Here is a 17,830-nt window from a genome sequence, read left to right as displayed (position 1 = left end):
CACCGGGGGTCCCCAGGGTGGGGGGGGGGGTCCCGGGGGTCCCCTCGGGGGCGCCCCCCCCCCCGCAGAGCTCCAGGTCCCCCAGCTCGGCCCGGAACTGGGGCAGGCGGGCACAGGAGAGGAACCAGCGCGAGACCCCCGGGAACGGGGCCCGGGAGGGGGCGTCCAGCACCTGGGGGGGGGGCAGGAATGTGGGGAGGGGTCACTGGGGGCGGCAGGAATGTGGGGAGGGGTCACACAGGGCATGGGAGGGGTCATTGGGGACATTGGGGCAGGCGGGCACAGGAGAGGAACCAGCGCGAGACCCCCGGGAACGGGGCCCGGGAGGGGGCGTCCAGCACCTGGGGGGGGCAGGAATGTGGGGAGGGGTCTCAGAGGGGTCTGGGGTCCCTTCTGGGGGTCCCAGCGGATTTTGGGGAGGGGTCTGACCTGCGTGAAGGGCCCCAGCAGGGCACAGACCACGGTGACATCGGCCAGGGTGACATTGGGGGGGTCTCAGGGGGATTTGGGGGCACTCCCGGGGGTCCCAGCGGGTTTTGGGGGATTTAGGGGGTCTGGGGGTGTTCTTGGGGGTCCCAGCAGTATTTGGGGAGGGGTCTGACCTGCGTGAAGGGCCCCAGCAGGGCACAGACCACGGTGACATCGGCCAGGGTGACCCCGTCGCCCACCAGGAAGGAGCGGCCGCTGCTCAGGTGGGACTCGAGAGCCCCCAGGGCCCGGAGCAGCTCCTGGAGACCCCGGGGCCGGGCCTGGGGGGGCCAAGGGGGTCAGGGACCCCTCCCCAAATTACCCCTGAACCCCCCAGACCCCCCCTGTGCCCCCACAGAGCCCCCTGTGCCCCCCAAATCCCACCATTGTCACCCATTGTCACCCAGAGCCCCCAGAGCAGCTCCTGGAGACCCCGGGGCCGGGCCTGGGCGGGGCAGGGGGCGTCAGGGACCCCTCCCCAAATCCCCCAGAGACCCAAACCCACCCCAAATCCCCCTGCGCCCCCCAAAATCTCACCGCAACCCCCCCAAAACCCCCCCAAAAACCCACCCCGGACCCCCCCCTCACCTGTTTGGGTCCCCCCCTCACAATGGCCGCCGCGGTCGCCAGGTCCCCCTCAGCGAACGCCACCCACAGGCCCCCCGTGTACCCCCCCAAAAACCCCCAAAATCTCACTGTAACCCCCCCAGGACCCCTCCCCAGACCCCCCCTCACCTGTTTGGGCCCCCCCATGGCCACGGCCGCCGCTGTCCCCAGGTCCCCCTCAGCGAACGCCACCCACAGGCCCCCCGTGTACCCCCCCAAAAACCCCCCCAAATCTCACTGTAACCCCCCCAAAACCCCCCCAAACCCCCCAGGACCCCTCCCCAGACCCCCCCTCACCTGTTTGGGTCCCCCCCTCACAATGGCCGCCGCTGTCCCCAGGTCCCCCTCAGCGAACGCCACCCACAGGCCCCCCGTGTACCCCCCAAACCCATCCAAATCCCCCCAAAATCCCCCCAGATCTCACTGTAACCCCCCCAAACCCCCTCAAAGCCCCCCAAGACCCCACCCCGGACCCCCCCTCACCTGTTTGGGCCCCCCCATGGCCACGGCCGCCGCTGTCGCCAGGTCCCCCTCAGCGAACGCCACCCACAGGCCCCCCGTGTACCCCCCCAAAAACCCCCAAAATCTCACTGTAACCCCCCAAAACCCCCTCAAAGCCCCCCAAGACCCCTCCCCAGACCCCCCCTCACCTGTTTGGGCCCCCCCATGGCCACGGCCGCCGCTGTCGCCAGGTCCCCCTCAGCGAACGCCACCCACTGCCGCACCAGGGCGGCCTCGCGGGGGTCGCGGCCCCGCAGGCGGGGGGGGCTCAGCAGCAGCGCGGCCGCCCCCGGGCCCAGCAGGGCCCCCCCGGGGCTCCGCAGCAGCGGCAGCGGCTGGGGGGGGGTCCCGGGCGGGGCGGGGGTCCCGGGGGGCACGCGCTGCAGCGCCGGGGGGGGGTCCCCGGAGAAACGGGCGGCGATGAGGACGCGAAGGGCGGGGGCGTCCCCGGGGGGGGGCGGCAGCAGCAGCACGGGGGGGGGCGGCATCGCTGGGGCCGGGGGGGGACAAGAGGAAAATGGGAGGAATTGAAAATTATGAATATTAACGGGGGGAAAAAGGGGGGATAATGGGGAATTAATGGGGGGAATACGGGGGAAAATTAAAAATTTTAAATATTAACAGGGGGGAATAATGGGGAATTAATGGGGGGCATACGGGGGAAAATTAAAAATTTTAAATATTAACGGGGGGAATAACGGGGGGAATAATGGGGAATTAATGGGGGGAATACGGGGGAAAAATTAAAAAATTATAAATATTAACAGGGGGGAATAATGGGGAATTAATGGGGGGAATATAGGGGGAAAATTAAGAAATTAACGGGGGGAAATTGGGGAATTAATGGGGGGAATATGGGGGAAAAATTAAAAAATTAACCGGGGGAAAAATGGGGGGGAATTATAAACTTAATGAGGGGAAATGGGGATCACAGGGGGCACCGGGGGGTGTTTGGGGGTCCCTGAGGGCCGCAGGTGGGGCTGTGGGGCTGCTACGGGAACCTGTGGGTACAGGGGTTTCTTAGGCTTCTTTTGGGGTGATTTTGGGGTTTTTGGAGGTCCCGGGGAGTGTTTGAGGATTCCTGGGGTTTTTTTTGGGGGGTGAGTTTGGAGTTTTTGGGGGTCCCTGAGGGCCGCAGGTGGGGCTGGGAGCCGGTACCGGGACCTGTGGGTACAGGGATTTTTTTGGGTTTTTTTTGGGGGTGATTTTGGGGTTTTTGGGGGTCCCAGGGGTCATGTGCCACCCCCAGCCCCTCCCCACGCCCCCGGTACCTGCGGCGGCGGCAGCGGCGGGAGGAGACACGTGGGGCGGAGCGTGCTGCGCATGCGCGGAACCCCGCGGTGCCATTGGCTGATGCGGGGCGCACTTCCGGCGCTGCCGTGATGACGCAAAGAGAGCGCCGAGCCCGCCGCGCTTGGCGCCCCCCAGCGGAGCGGAGGAGCAAAAACTCCGAGAGGCAAACAGGGGGGCTTGGAAATCCCGAAAATACTCGGAATCAGCCCAAAAACGCCCGAAAAACCCCGAAATCACCTCAAAAACACCCCAAACACCAACGAAAAATCCCAAAATCACGGTAAAAATCCCCAACCACCCCAAAAACTCCCAAACCACCCAAAATCACCCTAAAAACCACCAAAATCAACCCAAAATTACCCCAAAACCCCCATGAGTGACACGCACACAGAGCGGGGCAGGGCCCAGCATTTATTGGGGTTCTGGAAAGGGGCCTGGGGACACCCCCGGATTTGGGGAGGGGTCCCGGCAGGATTTTGGGGTGAATCCCCCCGATTTTGGGGAGGGGTCTCTGCAGATTTTGGGGAGGATCTCCCCCAGTTTTGGGGTAAACCCTCCCCTTTTTAGGAGTGAATCCCCCAAGATATTTTGGCGTCAATCCGCCCATTTTTGGGGTGAAACCCCCCCCAGATTTTGGGGTGAATCCCCCCAGATTTTGGGGTGAACCCTCCCCAGTTTTGGGGGAGATCACCCCGGATTTCAGGGAAGAGATCCCCCTCAGATTTTTGGGGATGGGTCTCTGCAGATTTTGGGGTGAATACCCCCCGGTTTTTGGGGAGGGGTTTCTGCTGATTTTGGGGAGGAGATCCCCCCAGACTTTAGGGCGAATCCCCCCAGACTTTAGGGCGAATCCCCCCCAGTTTTGGGGTGAATCCCCCCCAGATTTTAGGGCGAATCCCCCCAGTTTCGGGGTGAATCCCCCCGGTTTCGTGGGAATGATCTCTGCAGGTATTTCAGGGCGAATCCCCCCGATATTTCGGGGTGAATCCCCCCCCCAGTTTGGCGGGGAGATCCCCCCGGATTTTGGGGCGAATCCCCCCGGATTTGGGGGCGAATCCCCCCAGATTTTGGGGTCACTGTTTCTGCTGCAGCGCCTCCTTGCGGGCCGCGTCCTGCAGCAGCTGCGTGTCCACCTCGTCCGCGGGCAGCTGCACGTAGCGAACCACGGAGCCGCGGATGAAGCAGTTCTTGACTGACAGCTGGGGTGGGGGGGACAGCGCTGAGACCCCTCCCCAAATTACTGAGACCCCCAAAAATCGCTGAAATGCAGAAAACCACAGAGAAACCCCAAAAACCGCCCCCAAATCCACAGAGAAACCCCAAAACCGCCCCAAAAACCGCAGAGAAACCACGGAGCCGCAGATGAAGCAGTTCTTGACTGACAGCTGGGGGGGGGGAGAGCCGTGAGACCCCTCCCCAAATTACTGAAACCACCCTTAGAGCCCTCCAAAACCAAAGAAATACCCAAAAACCCTCAAAAAACCACTGAGATATCCCAAAAAACAGAGAAAATAACCCAGAACCAGGGAGCCCCGGGTGAAGCAGCTCTGGACTGAAAGTGGGGGGGGGGGAACAGGTCTGAGACCCCTCCCCAAATTACTGAGATACACCAAAACCACCAACACCCCCCCAGACCCCCCAAAACCACAGCGATCCCCCCAAAATCCCTGAGACCCCCCCCCAAAACAACCCCACAACCACTGAGACCCCTCTGAGAGCACCGAGATCACCCCCAAACCCCCCAGGATCCCCAAAACCTCCCCCAGGACCCCCAAACCCCCCCCAGACCCCCCAAAACCAGACCAACACCCCTGAGATGCCCCAAACACCCCCAGGACCCCACCCAGGATCCCCAAATCCCCACCCAGGATCCCCAAATCCCCTCAGGACCCCCCAGGATCCCCCCAAAACCAGAGACCCTCCAAAATCTCCCCAAAACCCCCCCAAACCCCCCCCAAACTCCCCCATCTCCCTCCAGGACCCCCCCAAAACCCCCCCAGGACCCTCCCAAAACCCCTGAGAGCCCCCAGACCCCCCCAGACCCCCCCAGTCCCCCCAGCCCCCCACCATGTGCGGGTACTTCTCGGGGTCCGTGACGCTGATGTCGGTCAGTTTGATGTTCAGGTACTGGGGAGGGGGCACGGGGGGGGTCAGGGGGGGCTCTGAGACCCCCAGAGACCCCCCCGGGACCCCCCCGCCCCCCCCCGCCCGGGACCCCCGACTCACCTGATCCACCGAGTGCAGCGTGCCGCAGATGCTGCGGAGACAAGGGGGGTTTGGGGGGAATTTGGGGGAGATTTTGGGGGTCCCAGAGGGTCCCAGCGGGATTTGGGGGAGATTTGGGGGGTCCCAGCAGGATTTGGGGGGGATTTGAGGGGGATTTGGAGGTCCCAGAGGGTCCCAGCAGGATCTGGGGGGGATTTGGGGGGTCCCAGGGGGGTTTGGGAGGTCGTGGGGGGGAATTGGGGGGTCCAAGAGGGTCCTGGGGGGTCTGGGGGTGTTTCAGGGGTTCCAGGGGAGGTTTTGGGGCTCCCGGGGGCGTTTCCGGGGCAGTTTCTGGGGGGGTCCCGGGCAGTTTTTGGGGGGGATCCCGAGGGGGTTTTGGGGCCTTTCCGGGGCAGTTTCTGGGGGGGTTTTTGGGGGGGTCCCGAGGGGGTTTTGGGGCCTTTCCGAGGCAGTTTCTGGGGTGGTTTTTGGGGGGTCCTGGGGGGGTTTTGGGGCCGTTCCCGGGGTGTCCCGGCCCTCCCCCGTACCTGAGGTCGTTCTTGAGCTCCACCACCACGTCCTTGCCCACCAGGGACTTGAAGAAGGAGTAGAACAGCTGGGGGGGCACGGGGGGGTCAGAGATGGGGTTTGGGGGGCACAGGGTGGGTTCTGAGGGGTTTGGGGGGGTCGCGGGCGGATTTGGGGGGGTTTGAGGGTCCGCAGGGGTCGGGGGGGGCTCAGACCGATCCGAGGAGGGGCTCAGAGGGGTCCCGGGGGGGGTCGGGGGTCGCGAGGGGTCCCCAAATCCCCCCCGGGATCCCCAAAATCCCCCTGGACCCGCCCCCCCCCCCCGGGCCGCGCTCACCATGGCGGCCCCGAGCGCGCCGCGCAGGCCCCGCCCCCTTCCGCCACCGGGGCCACGCCCCCCGTCCAATCACCGAGCGGGATCCCCGCTGGACCCGCCCCCTGCCGCCGCCGGTGGGCCCCGCCCCTGCCCCACATAGAGCCCCGCCCACTCAGCGCGGACCACGCCCACATCCCCTCAGACAGGCCCCGCCCACCGAGCGGGGGTGGCGGGAAATGAATCAGCCGCCCCCGCGCCGGGTCAAAGGTCACGGGGACGGGGAAGGGACACGGGGGGGACAACGGGGACACCCACGTGACACCGGTGACACCTGTGACCCCCCCAGTGTCCCCCCAGTGTCCCCGCCCCCGATCCCAATATCCCCAATGTCCCCTCGGGGTCCCCCTTGTCCCCGTGTCCCCCCCGTGTCCCCCCCGTGTCCCCCCCATGTCCCCAATATCCCAAATATTTCCTTGTCCCCGTGTCCCCCCCATGTCCCCAATGTCCCCTCCCAGCATCCCCATGTCCCCCTGTCCCCCATGTGTCCCCTGTCCCCATACTGGTCCCGTGTCCCCTCCTAGGCCACCTCCATGTCCCCTTGTCCCCAATGTCCCCCCCAGTGCCCTCATGTCCCCCTCATGTCCCTTCCATGTCCCCATGTCCCCAATATCCCCCCGATGTCCCCTCCATGTCCCCAATGTCCCCCTCAAGCTCCCATGTCCCCAATGTCCCCCTCAACGTCCCCTTGTCCTCCCCAATATCCCCATGTCCCCAATGTCCCCTCTTTGTCCCCAATGTCCCTTCCATGTCCCCATGTCCCCGTGCTGGTGCCATGTCCCCTCCCAGCATTCCCATGTCCCCAATGTCCCCCCCATGTCCCCCCCAGCGTCCCCATGTCCCCAATGTCCCCTCCATGTCCCCATGTCCCCTTGTCTGTCCCCAATGTCCCCCCCATGTCCCCCCCGTCCCCCACTTGTCCCCTGTCCTCCATTTCCCCTCTGTCCCCCACGTGTCCCCTGTCCCCGTGTCCCCTCCCAGGCCACCCCGTCCCACGCGGGGCCAGGTGGGGACCGGGAGAACCGGCCCCAGCGCCATCACTGTCACCTCCCTGGTCACCGCCCCCGCCACCCGCCCTGTCACCAGCCTGTCACCTCTGCCACCTCCCTTGTCACCTGCGCTGTCACCTGCCCCCGTCACCGCTCTGTCACCGGCCCGTGACCTGTCCTGTCCTGTCCCCTCCCTGTCCCCTCCCGCGGGGATTTAAGGGCGGCCCCGGGGCCACCGCGGCACCGACGACAGAGCTGGCGGTGAGTGGGGACAGGATGGGGACACTGGGGACACTGGGGACAGGATGGGGACACTGGGGACGAGATGGGATGGGATGGGACAGGGAGGGGACACTGGGGATGGGATGGGATGGGATGGGATGGGACAGGGAGGGGACACTGGGGACACTGGGGATGGGATGGGATGGGGACACTGGGGATGCAATGGGGACAGGATGGGGACAGGGAGTGGGGATATCAGGGACAGGGATGGGGACAGGATGGGGACAGGGATGAGGGACAGCAACAGGACAGTGAGGATGGGATGGGGACAGCGAGGGGACATCAGGGACAGGATGGGGACAGGATGGGGACAAGGACAGGGGACAGGATGGGGACAGGATGGGGACAGTGGGGACAGGGATGGGACATTGGGGACATCGGGGACAGGATGGGGACAGGGATGGGACATTGGGGACAGGATGGGGACATCGGGGACATTGGGATGGGGCCGTGAGTGCGACAAGGGACATGGGGACACAGGGACAGGATGGGGACAGGTGAGGGACATTGTGAAGGCAGGGGCAGGGACACAGGAACAGGGTGGGGACCTGGGGACAGGATGTGGGGATGGGGACACAGGGACAGGGACACGGGGACAGGATGTGGGGACAGAGACAGGGACAGGGAGACGGGGACATGGGGACAGGATGTGGGGACATCCTGAGGGATGTGGGGACGGGGACACAGGGACAGGGATGGACATGGGGACAGGGCCATGGGGACAGGGCCATGGGGACATGGGGACAGGATGTGGGGACATCCTGAGGGATGTGGGGACGGGGACACAGGGACAGGGCCAGGAATGGGGACAGGGCCATGGGGACAGGGCCATGGGGACATGGGGACAGGATGTGGGGACAGGGCCATGGGGACAGGGCCATGGGGACACGGGGACAGGATGTGGGGACAGGGCCATGGGGACAGGGCCATGGGGACATGGGGACAGGATGTGGGGACATCCTGAGGGATGTGGGGACGGGGACACAGGGACAGGGATGGACATGGGGACAGGGCCATGGGGTCTGTGTGTCCCCTGATGTCCCCTCTGTGTCCCCAGGGACTGCAGTGCCTGCTGAACCTGGGGCTGGGGCCATGGGGACAGGGTGGGGTCGGGTCCCTGGGTCCCCTGTGTGTCCCCCATGTCCCCCATGTCCCCTGATGTCCCTCGATGTCCCCTGATGTCCCCCATGTCCCCTGATGTCCCCCATGTCCCCCATGTCCCCTATGTCCCTGATGTCCCCCATGTCCCCGATGTCCCCCATGTCCCCTGATGTCCCCCATGTCCCTGATGTCCCCCATGTCCCCCATGTCCCCCATGTCCCCGATGTCCCCCATGTCCCCGATGTCCCCTCATGTCCCCTGCTGTCCCCCATGTCCCCTGATGTCCCCCATGTCCCCCATGTCCCCCATGTCCCCAGGGATGTGTGCCGGACTGCAGTGCCTGCTGAACCTGGGGCCATGGGGACAGGGTGGGGTCGGGTCCCTGGGTCCCCTCAGTGTCCCTGATGTCCCTGATGTCCCCCATGTCCCCTGATGTCCCTCGATGTCCCCCATGTCCCCCATGTCCCCCGTGTCCCCAGGGATGTGTGCCGGACTGCAGTGCCTGCTGAACCTCCTGCGCTGGGGCTGGGGCGTCCTCAAGGGGCTCCTGGGGGGACACCGAGGTGAGGGGGGGGACGGGGACAATGGGGGACAATGACACGGGAGGGGGGGGACACGGGGGGGGGGGACAGTGACAGGGCAGGGGACACGGGGTGGGGGGGACATGGGGGGGACATTGGGAGGGCACAATGATGGGGTGGGGGGGACACGGGGGGGGGACACGGGGGGGGACATGGGGGGGACATTGGGAGGGGACAATGATGGGGTGGGGGGGACACGGGGAGGGACAATTTGGGGGGGGGGACGGGGACACATCCAGGGGAGGGGACAATGACAAAGGGGGGGGGGGGAGGGGGGACACAATTGGGAGCCCCGGGGGGGCCTTGGGGACACGGGGGGGGTCTGAGGTCAAAGGTCACCGCTTAACCCCTCCCCCCCCCCCCCACAGGAACCCATCCCCCCCCCGCGGCCGAGAGGACAACGGTGGTCCCGGGCAAGGAGGACTGAGACCCCCTGAAATGACCCAAAATGACCCAAAATGAACCAAAATGAACCGAAATGAACCAAAATGAACCGAAATGAACCAAAATCTCCCCCCCCCCGAATAAACCCCTCCCCCTTTGAGCCGCCTCCGGTTTTTGAGCGATTTTTGAGCGATTTTGGGGCTTTTTGGGGCGGGGGGGGGCGGAGGCGAGGGGTCCGGGATGGAAAGAGTTAAAAACGAACCGGAATTCTGTTTAATTAATGCATTCATCTATTTAATTAATCTATTTATCTATTTAATTATTCTATTTATCTATTTAATTCTGTTTCATTATTCTCCGTTTAATTAGGAAATTTATTAGAAGAAATTAAAATTAAATCGAATTACGCAGGAAAGGGAATTAAAAGCGAGCTGGGAAAAGTCAAAATAAAAAAAAAATTAAAAGTAGACCCGAATAAAAAAAAATTAAAAAAAGGTAAATAATTAAATAATAATTAGTTAAGAAAGAATTAAAATTAAACAGAAATTGCACGGGAATCTAAATTAAGAACGAGGTGGAAAAAGTTGAATTAAAGTTAAAAAAATACATAGACCCGAATAAAAAAAAAAAAGGAAATAATTAAATAATAATTACATAAGAAAGAATTAAAATTAAACGGAAGTTGCACGGGGAACGAAACGAAAAACGAGCTGGAAAAAGTTAAATGACATTTTAAGAATACAGATATTCGGGATTTTGGGGATTTTGGGGATTTTCTCCCCTTTTTCTCAGCGGGATGGACCCAAACTCCCGGGAATTATTAAAAAATTAAAAATTTCCATTTTTATCTCCCACACCAGCGGGGAAAAGTGGGGGAAATTGGGGGAAATGGGGACAAATCTCCCGATTTGGGGTTTTTGGTGGCTCGGGCGGGAATTTCTCCAGGAAAAAGGGAAAAAAAAAAGGAAAAAAAGGAAAAAAGGGGAAAAAAGGGAAAAAAGGGAAAAAAGGGAAAAAAAGGGAAAAAAGGGAAAAAAAGGGAAAAAAGGGAATTTTTCCTGGGGCGGCCCCGCCCCCGCTCGATGGCCCATCGGGAGCGGCTGATGGCTTATCGCGACTGATGGCTTATCGCGACTGATGATGGTCCATCGTTACTGATGGCTTATCGCGACTGATGCTCCGTCCATCGCGACAGGCCCCGCGGCACCTGCAGGGGGAGGGGAGCGGCGGCATTCCCCGGGTTTAACCCAAATTTCCCCCTTTTAACCCCAAATTTCCCCTTTTTAACCCCGAATCTCCCTGATTTTAACCGAACCTCCCCGGTTTTAACCCCAAATTCCCCCTTTTTAACCCCAAATTCCACGGTTTTAACCCAAATTCCCCCTTTTATACCAAATTTGCCCCGCTTTTAACCCCAGTTCCCAATTTCCCCGGTTTTAACGCCAAATTCCCCGGGTTTAACCCAATTTTCCCCGGTTTTAACCCAATTCCCCCTTTTTAACCCATGACATCCCACGACATCCCCCCGATATCCCCCGACATCCCCACGATATGGCCCCGATATCCCACGACATTCCCACGATATGGCCCCGATATCCCCCGATATCCCCCGACATCCCCCGACATCCCCCGATATCCCCGCGATTTTCCCCCGACATTCCCACAATATCCCCACGACATCCCCCCGATATCCCCCGACATCCCCCGATATCCCACGATATCCCCCGATATCCCCACGACATTCCCACGACATTCCCACGATATCCCCCCGATATCCCACCATATCCCCCCGATATCCCCCGACATCCCCCCGATATCCCCCCGATATCCCCCGACATTCCCACGATATGGCCCCGATATCCCCCGACATCCCGCGATATCCCCACGACATCCCCCCGATATCCCCCGACATCCCCCGATATCCCACGATATCCCCCGATATGGCCCCGACATCCCCCGATATCCCCGCGATTTTCCCTCCAGGACCCCTCCCCCCCCCATTCCCCCCTCCCCGGGGGGGGGGTCCCAGCGGGGCCGTGACGTCACCGTGACGTCACCGCCCCCCCGGGCCGCCCCCTCCTCTCCCCGGGCGCCGCCGCTCCCGGAGCCGCTCCCGGAGCCCCCGGGACCCCCCCGGGACCCCCCCGGGACCCCCAGACTCGCCCCCTCCCCCCGCCATGGCCGAGCCGCAGGTAGGGCTGGAACTTCCCATTTTTAATTTTTTTTTTTTAATTTTTAAATTATTTTTCGTTTTTAAAATAAGCTTTTCCCCCGTTTTTGGTTTTTCTTTTTTGGTCTCTTAATTCGGGATTTAAAAGTTCGTTTTAAAAACTTCACTTCTCGGTTGATTTTATTTCATTTTATTTCATTTTATTTCATTTTATTTCATTTTATTTTCATTTTTTTAAAATTTCATTTTATTTTCTTGCGTTTCGTCTGAATTTGTTTTATTTTATTTTTATTTTTATAGGGCTATTTTATAACCTTATTTTATAAGGTTATTCCCTTCATTTACTCTTATTTTGTCTTGTGTTTTACTTCGTTTTACTTTAATTGTATTTGGATCTAATTTTTTTTATTTAAATGTTTTAAATTTTATTTTCAAATTCGTTTATCTCGTCTTACTTTGTATTATTTTATCTCTATTTAATTTCTTTTAATCTTCATTTAATTTCATTTTATCTTGTTTAATTAAACCGTATTGTATTTTGTATTGGTTTATCTCCTCCCACTTTATTAAATTTTATCTTTAGCTCATTTAATTTAATCCTATTTACTTTAAATGCATTTTATTTTGTACTGTTTCCTTTATTTTAATTTCATCGGGTTTTTCATTTTATTTCGGTCCGGGTTTCATTTTTAAATTTCATTTTGTGCCGAGCGCCGAATTTCCGAATTTTATCTCCCCCCCATTTCTTTCTCCCCGCGCTCTTTGTTTTATTTTCTTTTATTCCCTTTCTCATTCCGTTCCTTCGGACGCTTTTCCGCTGTTCATTTTTATTCATTTTCGTGAATTTTGGGTCGTTTGCGCCTTTTTCCGCTGGCCCCGCCCCGCTCAGGTGCCCGAGGTGCTGCAGGAGGTCACGGTGGGCTCCGAAACCCCCCCGGGCACGCCCGAAGGTAGCGGCCCCAAATCGGCCCCAAATCAGCCCAAAATCAGCCCAAAATCCCCCCGAAAATGCCCCCGAAATCAGCCCAAAATCCCCCCGAAATCCCCCCGAAAATGCCCCCGAAATCAGCCCAAAATCCCCCCGAAATCCCCCCGAAAATGCCCCCGAAAATGCCCCCGAAATCAGCCCAAAATCCCCCCGAAAATGCCCCCGAAATCAGCCCAAAATCCCCCCGAAATCCCCCCCAAATCCTCTCCAAAATCCCCCCAAAATGCCCCCGAAATCCCCCCCAAATCCTCTTCAAAAACCCCTACAAAATGCCCCCGAAATCAGCCCAAAATCCCCCCGAAATCAGCCCAAAATCCCCCCCCAAATTTCCCCCTGAAATCCCCCCAAAATCCCCCCAATTTCTCCCCAAAATCCTCCCGATTCTCCCCAAAATCCGCCCAAAATCTCCCCAAATCTCCCCCTAAAATCCCCCCCAAAATCTCCCCAGTTTCTTCCCAAAATCCTCCCCAAAATCCTCCCGATTCTCCCCAAAATCTCCCCCAAATTCCCCTCCGAATTCCCTCAAAATCCCCCCTGAATTCCCCCCCAGACTCCCCCAAAAACCCCCCCGGTTTCTCCTCAAATTCTCCTCGGATCTCCCCAAAATCTCCCCCCCCCCCCAAATTCTCCAACATCCCCCCAATTGTCCCCAAAATCCCCCCCAAAATCCCCCCGGAAATCTCCCCAAAATGCCCCGAATTCCCCCCAAAATTCCCTTTAATTCTCCCCCAGATTCCCCCAAAATGCCCCGAATTCTCCCCAAAATTCCCTTTAATTCTCCCCCAGATTCCCCCAAAATCCCCCCGGAAATCTCCCCAAAATGCCCCGAATTCTCCCCAAAATCCCCCGAATTCCCCCCAAAATGCCCCGAATTCTCCCCAAAATCCCCCGAATTCCCCCCAAAATGCCCCGAATTCTCCCCAAAATGCCCCGAATTCTCCCCAAAATGCCCCGATCCTCCTCAAAATCCCCCCGGAAATCTCCCCAAAATCCCCCGAATTCTCCCCAAAATCCCCCGAATTCCCCCCAAAATGCCCCGAATTCTCCCCAAAATGCCCCGAATTCTCCCCAAAATCCCCCGAATTCTCCCCAAAATGCCCCGATCCTCCTCAAAATCCCCCCGGAAATCTCCCCAAAATCCCCCGAATTCTCCCCAAAATCCCCCGAATTCCCCCCAAAATCCCCCGAATTCCCCCCAAAATCCCCGAGTTTCCCACTGACCCCCCCGTCCCCTCCCCCAGGCGCCCCGGGCTGGGTCTGGGCGGGGCCGGGCCCGGACGAGGAGGAGGAAGAGGAGGAAGAGGAGGAAGAGCGGGCGCGACCCCTCCTGAGGCTCTGGGGGAGCTGGGGGGGCTCCTCGGGTGAGCGGCGGGGACCGAACTGGGGGGACTGGGATTGAACTGGGATTGAACTGGGGGGGACTGGGATTGAACTGGGATTGAACTGGGGGGACTGGGATTGAACTGGGATCAAACTGGGAGGGACTGGGATTGAACTGGGGGGGACTGGGATTGAACTGGGAGGGACTGGGATTGAACTGGGATTGAACTGGGGGGACTGGGATTGAACTGGGATTGAACTGGGGGGACTGGGATCGAACTGGGGGGGACTGGGATTGAACTGGGGGGGACTGGGATTGAACTGGGGGGGACTGGGATTGAACTGGGATTGAACTGGGGGGACTGGGATTGAACTGGGGGGGACTGGGATTGAACTGGGAGGGACTGGGATTGAACTGGGAGGGACTGGGATTGAACTGGGATTGAACTGGGGGGACTGGGATTGAACTGGGGGGGACTGGGATTGAACTGGGAGGGACTGGGATTGAACTGGGATTGAACTGGGGGGACTGGGATTGAACTGGGGGGGATTGGGATTGAACTGGGAGGGACTGGGATTGAACTGGGATTGAACTGGGGGGACTGGGATTGAACTGGGGGGACTGGGAGGGACTGGGACCAAACTGGGATAAACTGGGAAAGGGTTAAAGGGGGATTTGGGATTACTGGTTTATACTGGGAGGGACTGGGAGGGCCATGGATTAGGGGGTGAATGCAGCCCCTTTTTGGGGTGATTCCGTCCTTTTTTGGGGTGATTCCGTCCTTTTTGGGGTGATTCCGTCCTTTTTGGGGTGATTCCGTCCTTGTTGGGGTGAATCGACTCCCGTTCACGGCGATCACCAAACACCCTTTTCCTCCCATTTTTTCCCCCCTTTCTCCTCCATTTCTCCCCTTTTCATCCCATTTTTCCCTTTTTCCTCCCATTCACCCCCTTTTCCGCCCATTTCCCCCTGTTCCCTCCCCCATTTCCCCCCTTTCCTCCCGTTTTCCCCTTTTCCTTGTGTTTTCCCCTTTTTCCCCCAATTTCCCCCCATTTCCCCTTTCCCCCCCTTCTCCCCATTTTTCCCCCCTTCTTCCATATTCCCCCCATTTCCCTCCCCTTTTTTTCCCCATTTCTCCCCATTTCCCTCCTTCCCCCCGATTTTTCCCCATTATTTCCTCCCTTTTCTCCCCCATTCCCTCAATTTTCCCCCATTTCCCCATTCCCCCCCCATTTCCCCAAATGTCCCCTTTTCCTCCAATTCTTTCCCCATTTTTCCCCCCTTTTCTCCCCCATTCCCTCAATTTTTCCCCATTTTTCCCCTTTTCCTCCAATTCTTTCCCCATTTCCCCCTTTTCTCCCCCATTCCCTCAATTTTTCCCCATTTTTCCCCTTTTCCTCCAATTCTTTCCCCATCATTTCCCCCATTTCCCCCCTCCCCCCCCACAGACGACCCCTCCCCCCCGTCCCCCCCGCCCTCCCCCTCCTCCCGCGCCCCCTCCCCGCCCGCCCCGGCCCCGGCCCCGGCCCCGGCCCCGGCCCCGGTCCCGTCCCCGCCGCGCCCCGCCTGCCCCCAGTGCGGCAAATCCTTCACCTCGGGCTCCTCCCTGCGCCGCCACCTGCGCTCCTCGCACGGGGGCGGCGCCGCCGCGGGCGCACCTGGGCTCACCTTCACCTGCTGGCGCTGCCGCGCGCCCTTCCCGTGCGGGGCGGCGCTGCGGGAGCACCTGGGCACGCCCGGCTGCCAGCGCCGCCCGCACCGCTGCCGCTCCTGCCCCAAGCGCTTCGCCTCGGCGCGCTCGCTGCGCAAGCACCGCAGGACGCACCTGGACGGGGCGCCGCGCTGCCCGGACTGCGGCAAGACGCTCACGTCCGAGGCCTCGCTGGTCACGCACCGCCGCATCCACACCGGCGAGCGCCCGTTCGCCTGCCCCGAGTGCGGCATGGGCTTCATGGCCGCCAAGTCGCTGGGCAAGCACCGGCGGGCGCGGCACTCCGGCGGCTTCATCTGCTCCGAGTGCGGCCGGAGCCTCTCGTCGCACGCCGCGCTGGTGGCGCACCAGCGCATCCACACCGGGGAGCGCCCCTACGAGTGCCCCGACTGCGGCAAGGGCTTCGCGGCCGTCAAATCGCTCAGCAAGCACCGCAAAATCCACCGGGGCGCGGCGGCGGCGGCGGCGGCGGCGGCGGCGGCCGCGCCGTGCCCGGAGTGCGGGGCGGGGAACGGGCGCTGCCCGCACCGGCGCTGGGTCGGCGGGGACAGCCCCGAGCGGCTCCCGGGGCTTCCGCGGCTGCTCGGGGACAGCCCCGAGCGCGGGGCGGGGGTCCCGGCGCCCCCTTGGCCGCTCAGGGACAGCCCCGAGGGGGGCCCGGTGTCCCCACGGCTCCATGGGGACGGCCCCGAGTGTGGGGCGGGGGTCCCGGTGCCCCCTCGGCTGCTCTGGGACAGCCCCTCGGGGGTCACTGAGCCCCTTAGCGACGGCGCCTCGGGGGTCCCGGTGTCCCTGAAGCCCCTTCGGGACAGCCCCTCGGGGGTCCCGGTGTCCCTGCAGCCCCTCGGGCTCAGCCCCTCGGGGGTCCCGGTGCTCTCTCAACCCCTCGGGCACAGCCCCTCGGGGGTCCCGGGGGTCCCGGTTCCCCTGCAGCCCCTCGGGCTCAGTCCCTCGGGGGTCCCGGTGCTCTCGCAGCCCCTCGGGCTCAGCCCCTCGGGGGTCCCGGGGGTCCCGGTGCTCTCGCAGCCCCTCGGGCTCAGCCCCTCGGGGGTCCCGGTGCTCTCTCAACCCCTCGGGCACAGCCCCTCGGGGGTCCCGGGGGTCCCGGTTCCCCTGCAGCCCCTCGGGCTCAGCCCCTCGGGGGTCCCGGTGCTCTCGCAGCCCCTCGGGCTCAGCCCCTCGGGGGTCCCGGTGCTCTCTCAACCCCTCGGGCACAGCCCCTCGGGGGTCCCGGGGGTCCCGGTTCCCCTGCAGCCCCTCGGGCTCAGCCCCTCGGGGGTCCCGGTGCTCTCGCAGCCCCTCGGGCTCAGTCCCTCGGGGGTCCCGGTGCTCTCGCAGCCCCTCGGGCTCAGCCCCTCGGGGGTCCCGCGGCGGCGCCGCCCGGCCTGCGAGCAGTGCGGGAAGGCGTTCCGGGACGGGGCCGCGCTGCGGCGCCACTGGCGCGTCCACACCGGCGAGAAACCGTTCGGCTGCAGCGAGTGCGGGAAGAGCTTCCGCGCCAGCTCCAGCCTGGTCATCCACCGGCGCACGCACACCGGGGAGCGGCCGTACCCCTGCTCGGGCTGCCCCAAGAGCTTCGTGTCCCGCTCGTCGCTCATGAAGCACCTGCGGACTCACCTGCGCCGGGAGCCGCCGCCCTGAGCCCGAGGGAGAGCCCGGGGCCGGCCCCGCCGCGGGTTTGGGCGCTGAGCCTCGGGGATTTGGGCGCTGAGCCTCAGGACTGGAGGGATTTGGGTGCTGAGCCTCGGGGGTCGGTGAGATTTGGGTGCTGAGCCTCGGGAATTTGGGTGCTGAGCCCCGGGGATTGATGAACAAACTCTGGGTGCTGAGCCCCGGGGATTTGGGTGATGAGCCTCAGGACTGGGGGGATTTGGGTGCTGAGCCCCAAAATCAGGGGGATTTGGGTGCTGAGCCTCGGGGACTGATGGAAAATTTTGGGTGCCCACCTCAAGGATTTATGGAAAATTTTGGGTGCCCACCTCAGGGATTGATGGACAAAATTTTGGGTGCCCACCTCAAGGATCGATGAATGAAATTTTGGGTGCCCACCTCAAGGATTTATGGACAAATTTTGGGTGCCCACCTCAGGGACTGATGGACGAATTTTGGGTGCCCGTCCCAGGGCTGGAGATGCTCCTGTACACCCAAGAATTTAGAAGCTAAAAATGGGGTTTTTTAGCTTTTCACCACCAAAAATATTCCGATATCCGCAGTGGAGGTGCTGGAGCTGTGGGGGTCACTGTTCCCCCGGGGGTTTCTCCATCTGGATCACGTTTTTATGGATTGTCCCAAACCCGCATTTCCTTCCCCAATTCCCCCTGCTCCAAAA

At 61.1% G+C, this 17,830-nt stretch overlaps 3 protein-coding genes across 3 annotated transcripts; 1 reads left to right on the top strand and 2 right to left on the bottom strand.

The window, feature by feature from the left end:
• Positions 1 to 254: 254 nt before the first annotated feature.
• LOC136570345 (elongation factor 1-gamma-like) lies at positions 255 to 2,063 on the bottom strand. The gene is made up of 3 exons (XM_066570846.1): positions 1,725 to 2,063; positions 603 to 749; positions 255 to 341 (listed from the first exon to the last, which is right to left on the bottom strand). The coding sequence occupies exons 1-3, from the start codon at positions 2,061 to 2,063 to the stop codon at positions 255 to 257; spliced, it is 573 nt and encodes a 190-aa protein (XP_066426943.1).
• Positions 2,064 to 3,265: 1,202 nt separating this feature from the next.
• Positions 3,266 to 5,993, bottom strand: LSM2 (LSM2 homolog, U6 small nuclear RNA and mRNA degradation associated). Its single transcript, XM_066570770.1, has 5 exons — positions 5,939 to 5,993; positions 5,622 to 5,689; positions 5,095 to 5,125; positions 4,936 to 4,995; positions 3,266 to 4,067 (listed from the first exon to the last, which is right to left on the bottom strand). The coding sequence occupies exons 1-5, from the start codon at positions 5,939 to 5,941 to the stop codon at positions 3,942 to 3,944; spliced, it is 288 nt and encodes a 95-aa protein (XP_066426867.1). The 5' UTR covers positions 5,942 to 5,993; the 3' UTR covers positions 3,266 to 3,941.
• A 5,495-nt stretch (positions 5,994 to 11,488) lies between these two features.
• LOC136570344 (zinc finger protein 497-like) lies at positions 11,489 to 17,142 on the top strand. The gene is made up of 4 exons (XM_066570845.1): positions 11,489 to 11,503; positions 12,371 to 12,431; positions 13,711 to 13,830; positions 15,239 to 17,142. Exons 1-4 carry the CDS (start codon positions 11,489 to 11,491, stop codon positions 17,140 to 17,142), a joined length of 2,100 nt encoding a protein of 699 aa, XP_066426942.1.
• The last annotated feature ends 688 nt before the right edge of the window (positions 17,143 to 17,830 follow it).

The sequence above is a fragment of the Molothrus aeneus genome, unplaced genomic scaffold (genome assembly GCF_037042795.1).
Source record: "Molothrus aeneus isolate 106 unplaced genomic scaffold, BPBGC_Maene_1.0 scaffold_30, whole genome shotgun sequence".
Taxonomy (NCBI): domain Eukaryota; kingdom Metazoa; phylum Chordata; class Aves; order Passeriformes; family Icteridae; genus Molothrus; species Molothrus aeneus.
The sequence above is the reverse complement of the archived record's forward strand: the minus strand, read 5'-3'. Positions and strand labels throughout refer to the sequence as shown.

What these genes read in the sequence shown, in the direction of transcription:
- LOC136570345 (XM_066570846.1), bottom strand. Translation starts at nt 2,063, where the DNA reads ATGCCGCCCCCCCCCGTGCTGCTGCTGCCGCCCCCCCCCGGGGACGCC. An exon ending in CCATGGGGGGGCCCAAACAG is followed by an intron (nt 750 to 1,724) that starts GTGAGGGGGGGT and finishes TGGCCCCCCCAG; the next exon opens with GCCCGGCCCCGGGGTCTCCA. An exon ending in TGCTGGGGCCCTTCACGCAG is followed by an intron (nt 342 to 602) that starts GTCAGACCCCTC and finishes TGCCCCCCCCAG; the next exon opens with GTGCTGGACGCCCCCTCCCG.
- LOC136570344 (XM_066570845.1), top strand. An exon ending in CCCCCCGGGCACGCCCGAAG is followed by an intron (nt 12,432 to 13,710) that starts GTAGCGGCCCCA and finishes CCCCTCCCCCAG; the next exon opens with GCGCCCCGGGCTGGGTCTGG. An exon ending in GAGCTGGGGGGGCTCCTCGG is followed by an intron (nt 13,831 to 15,238) that starts GTGAGCGGCGGG and finishes CCCCCCCCACAG; the next exon opens with ACGACCCCTCCCCCCCGTCC.
- LSM2 (XM_066570770.1), bottom strand. An exon ending in GAGCTCAAGAACGACCTCAG is followed by an intron (nt 5,126 to 5,621) that starts GTACGGGGGAGG and finishes TTGTCTCCGCAG; the next exon opens with CATCTGCGGCACGCTGCACT. An exon ending in CCGAGAAGTACCCGCACATG is followed by an intron (nt 4,068 to 4,935) that starts GTGGGGGGCTGG and finishes CCCCCACCCCAG; the next exon opens with CTGTCAGTCAAGAACTGCTT.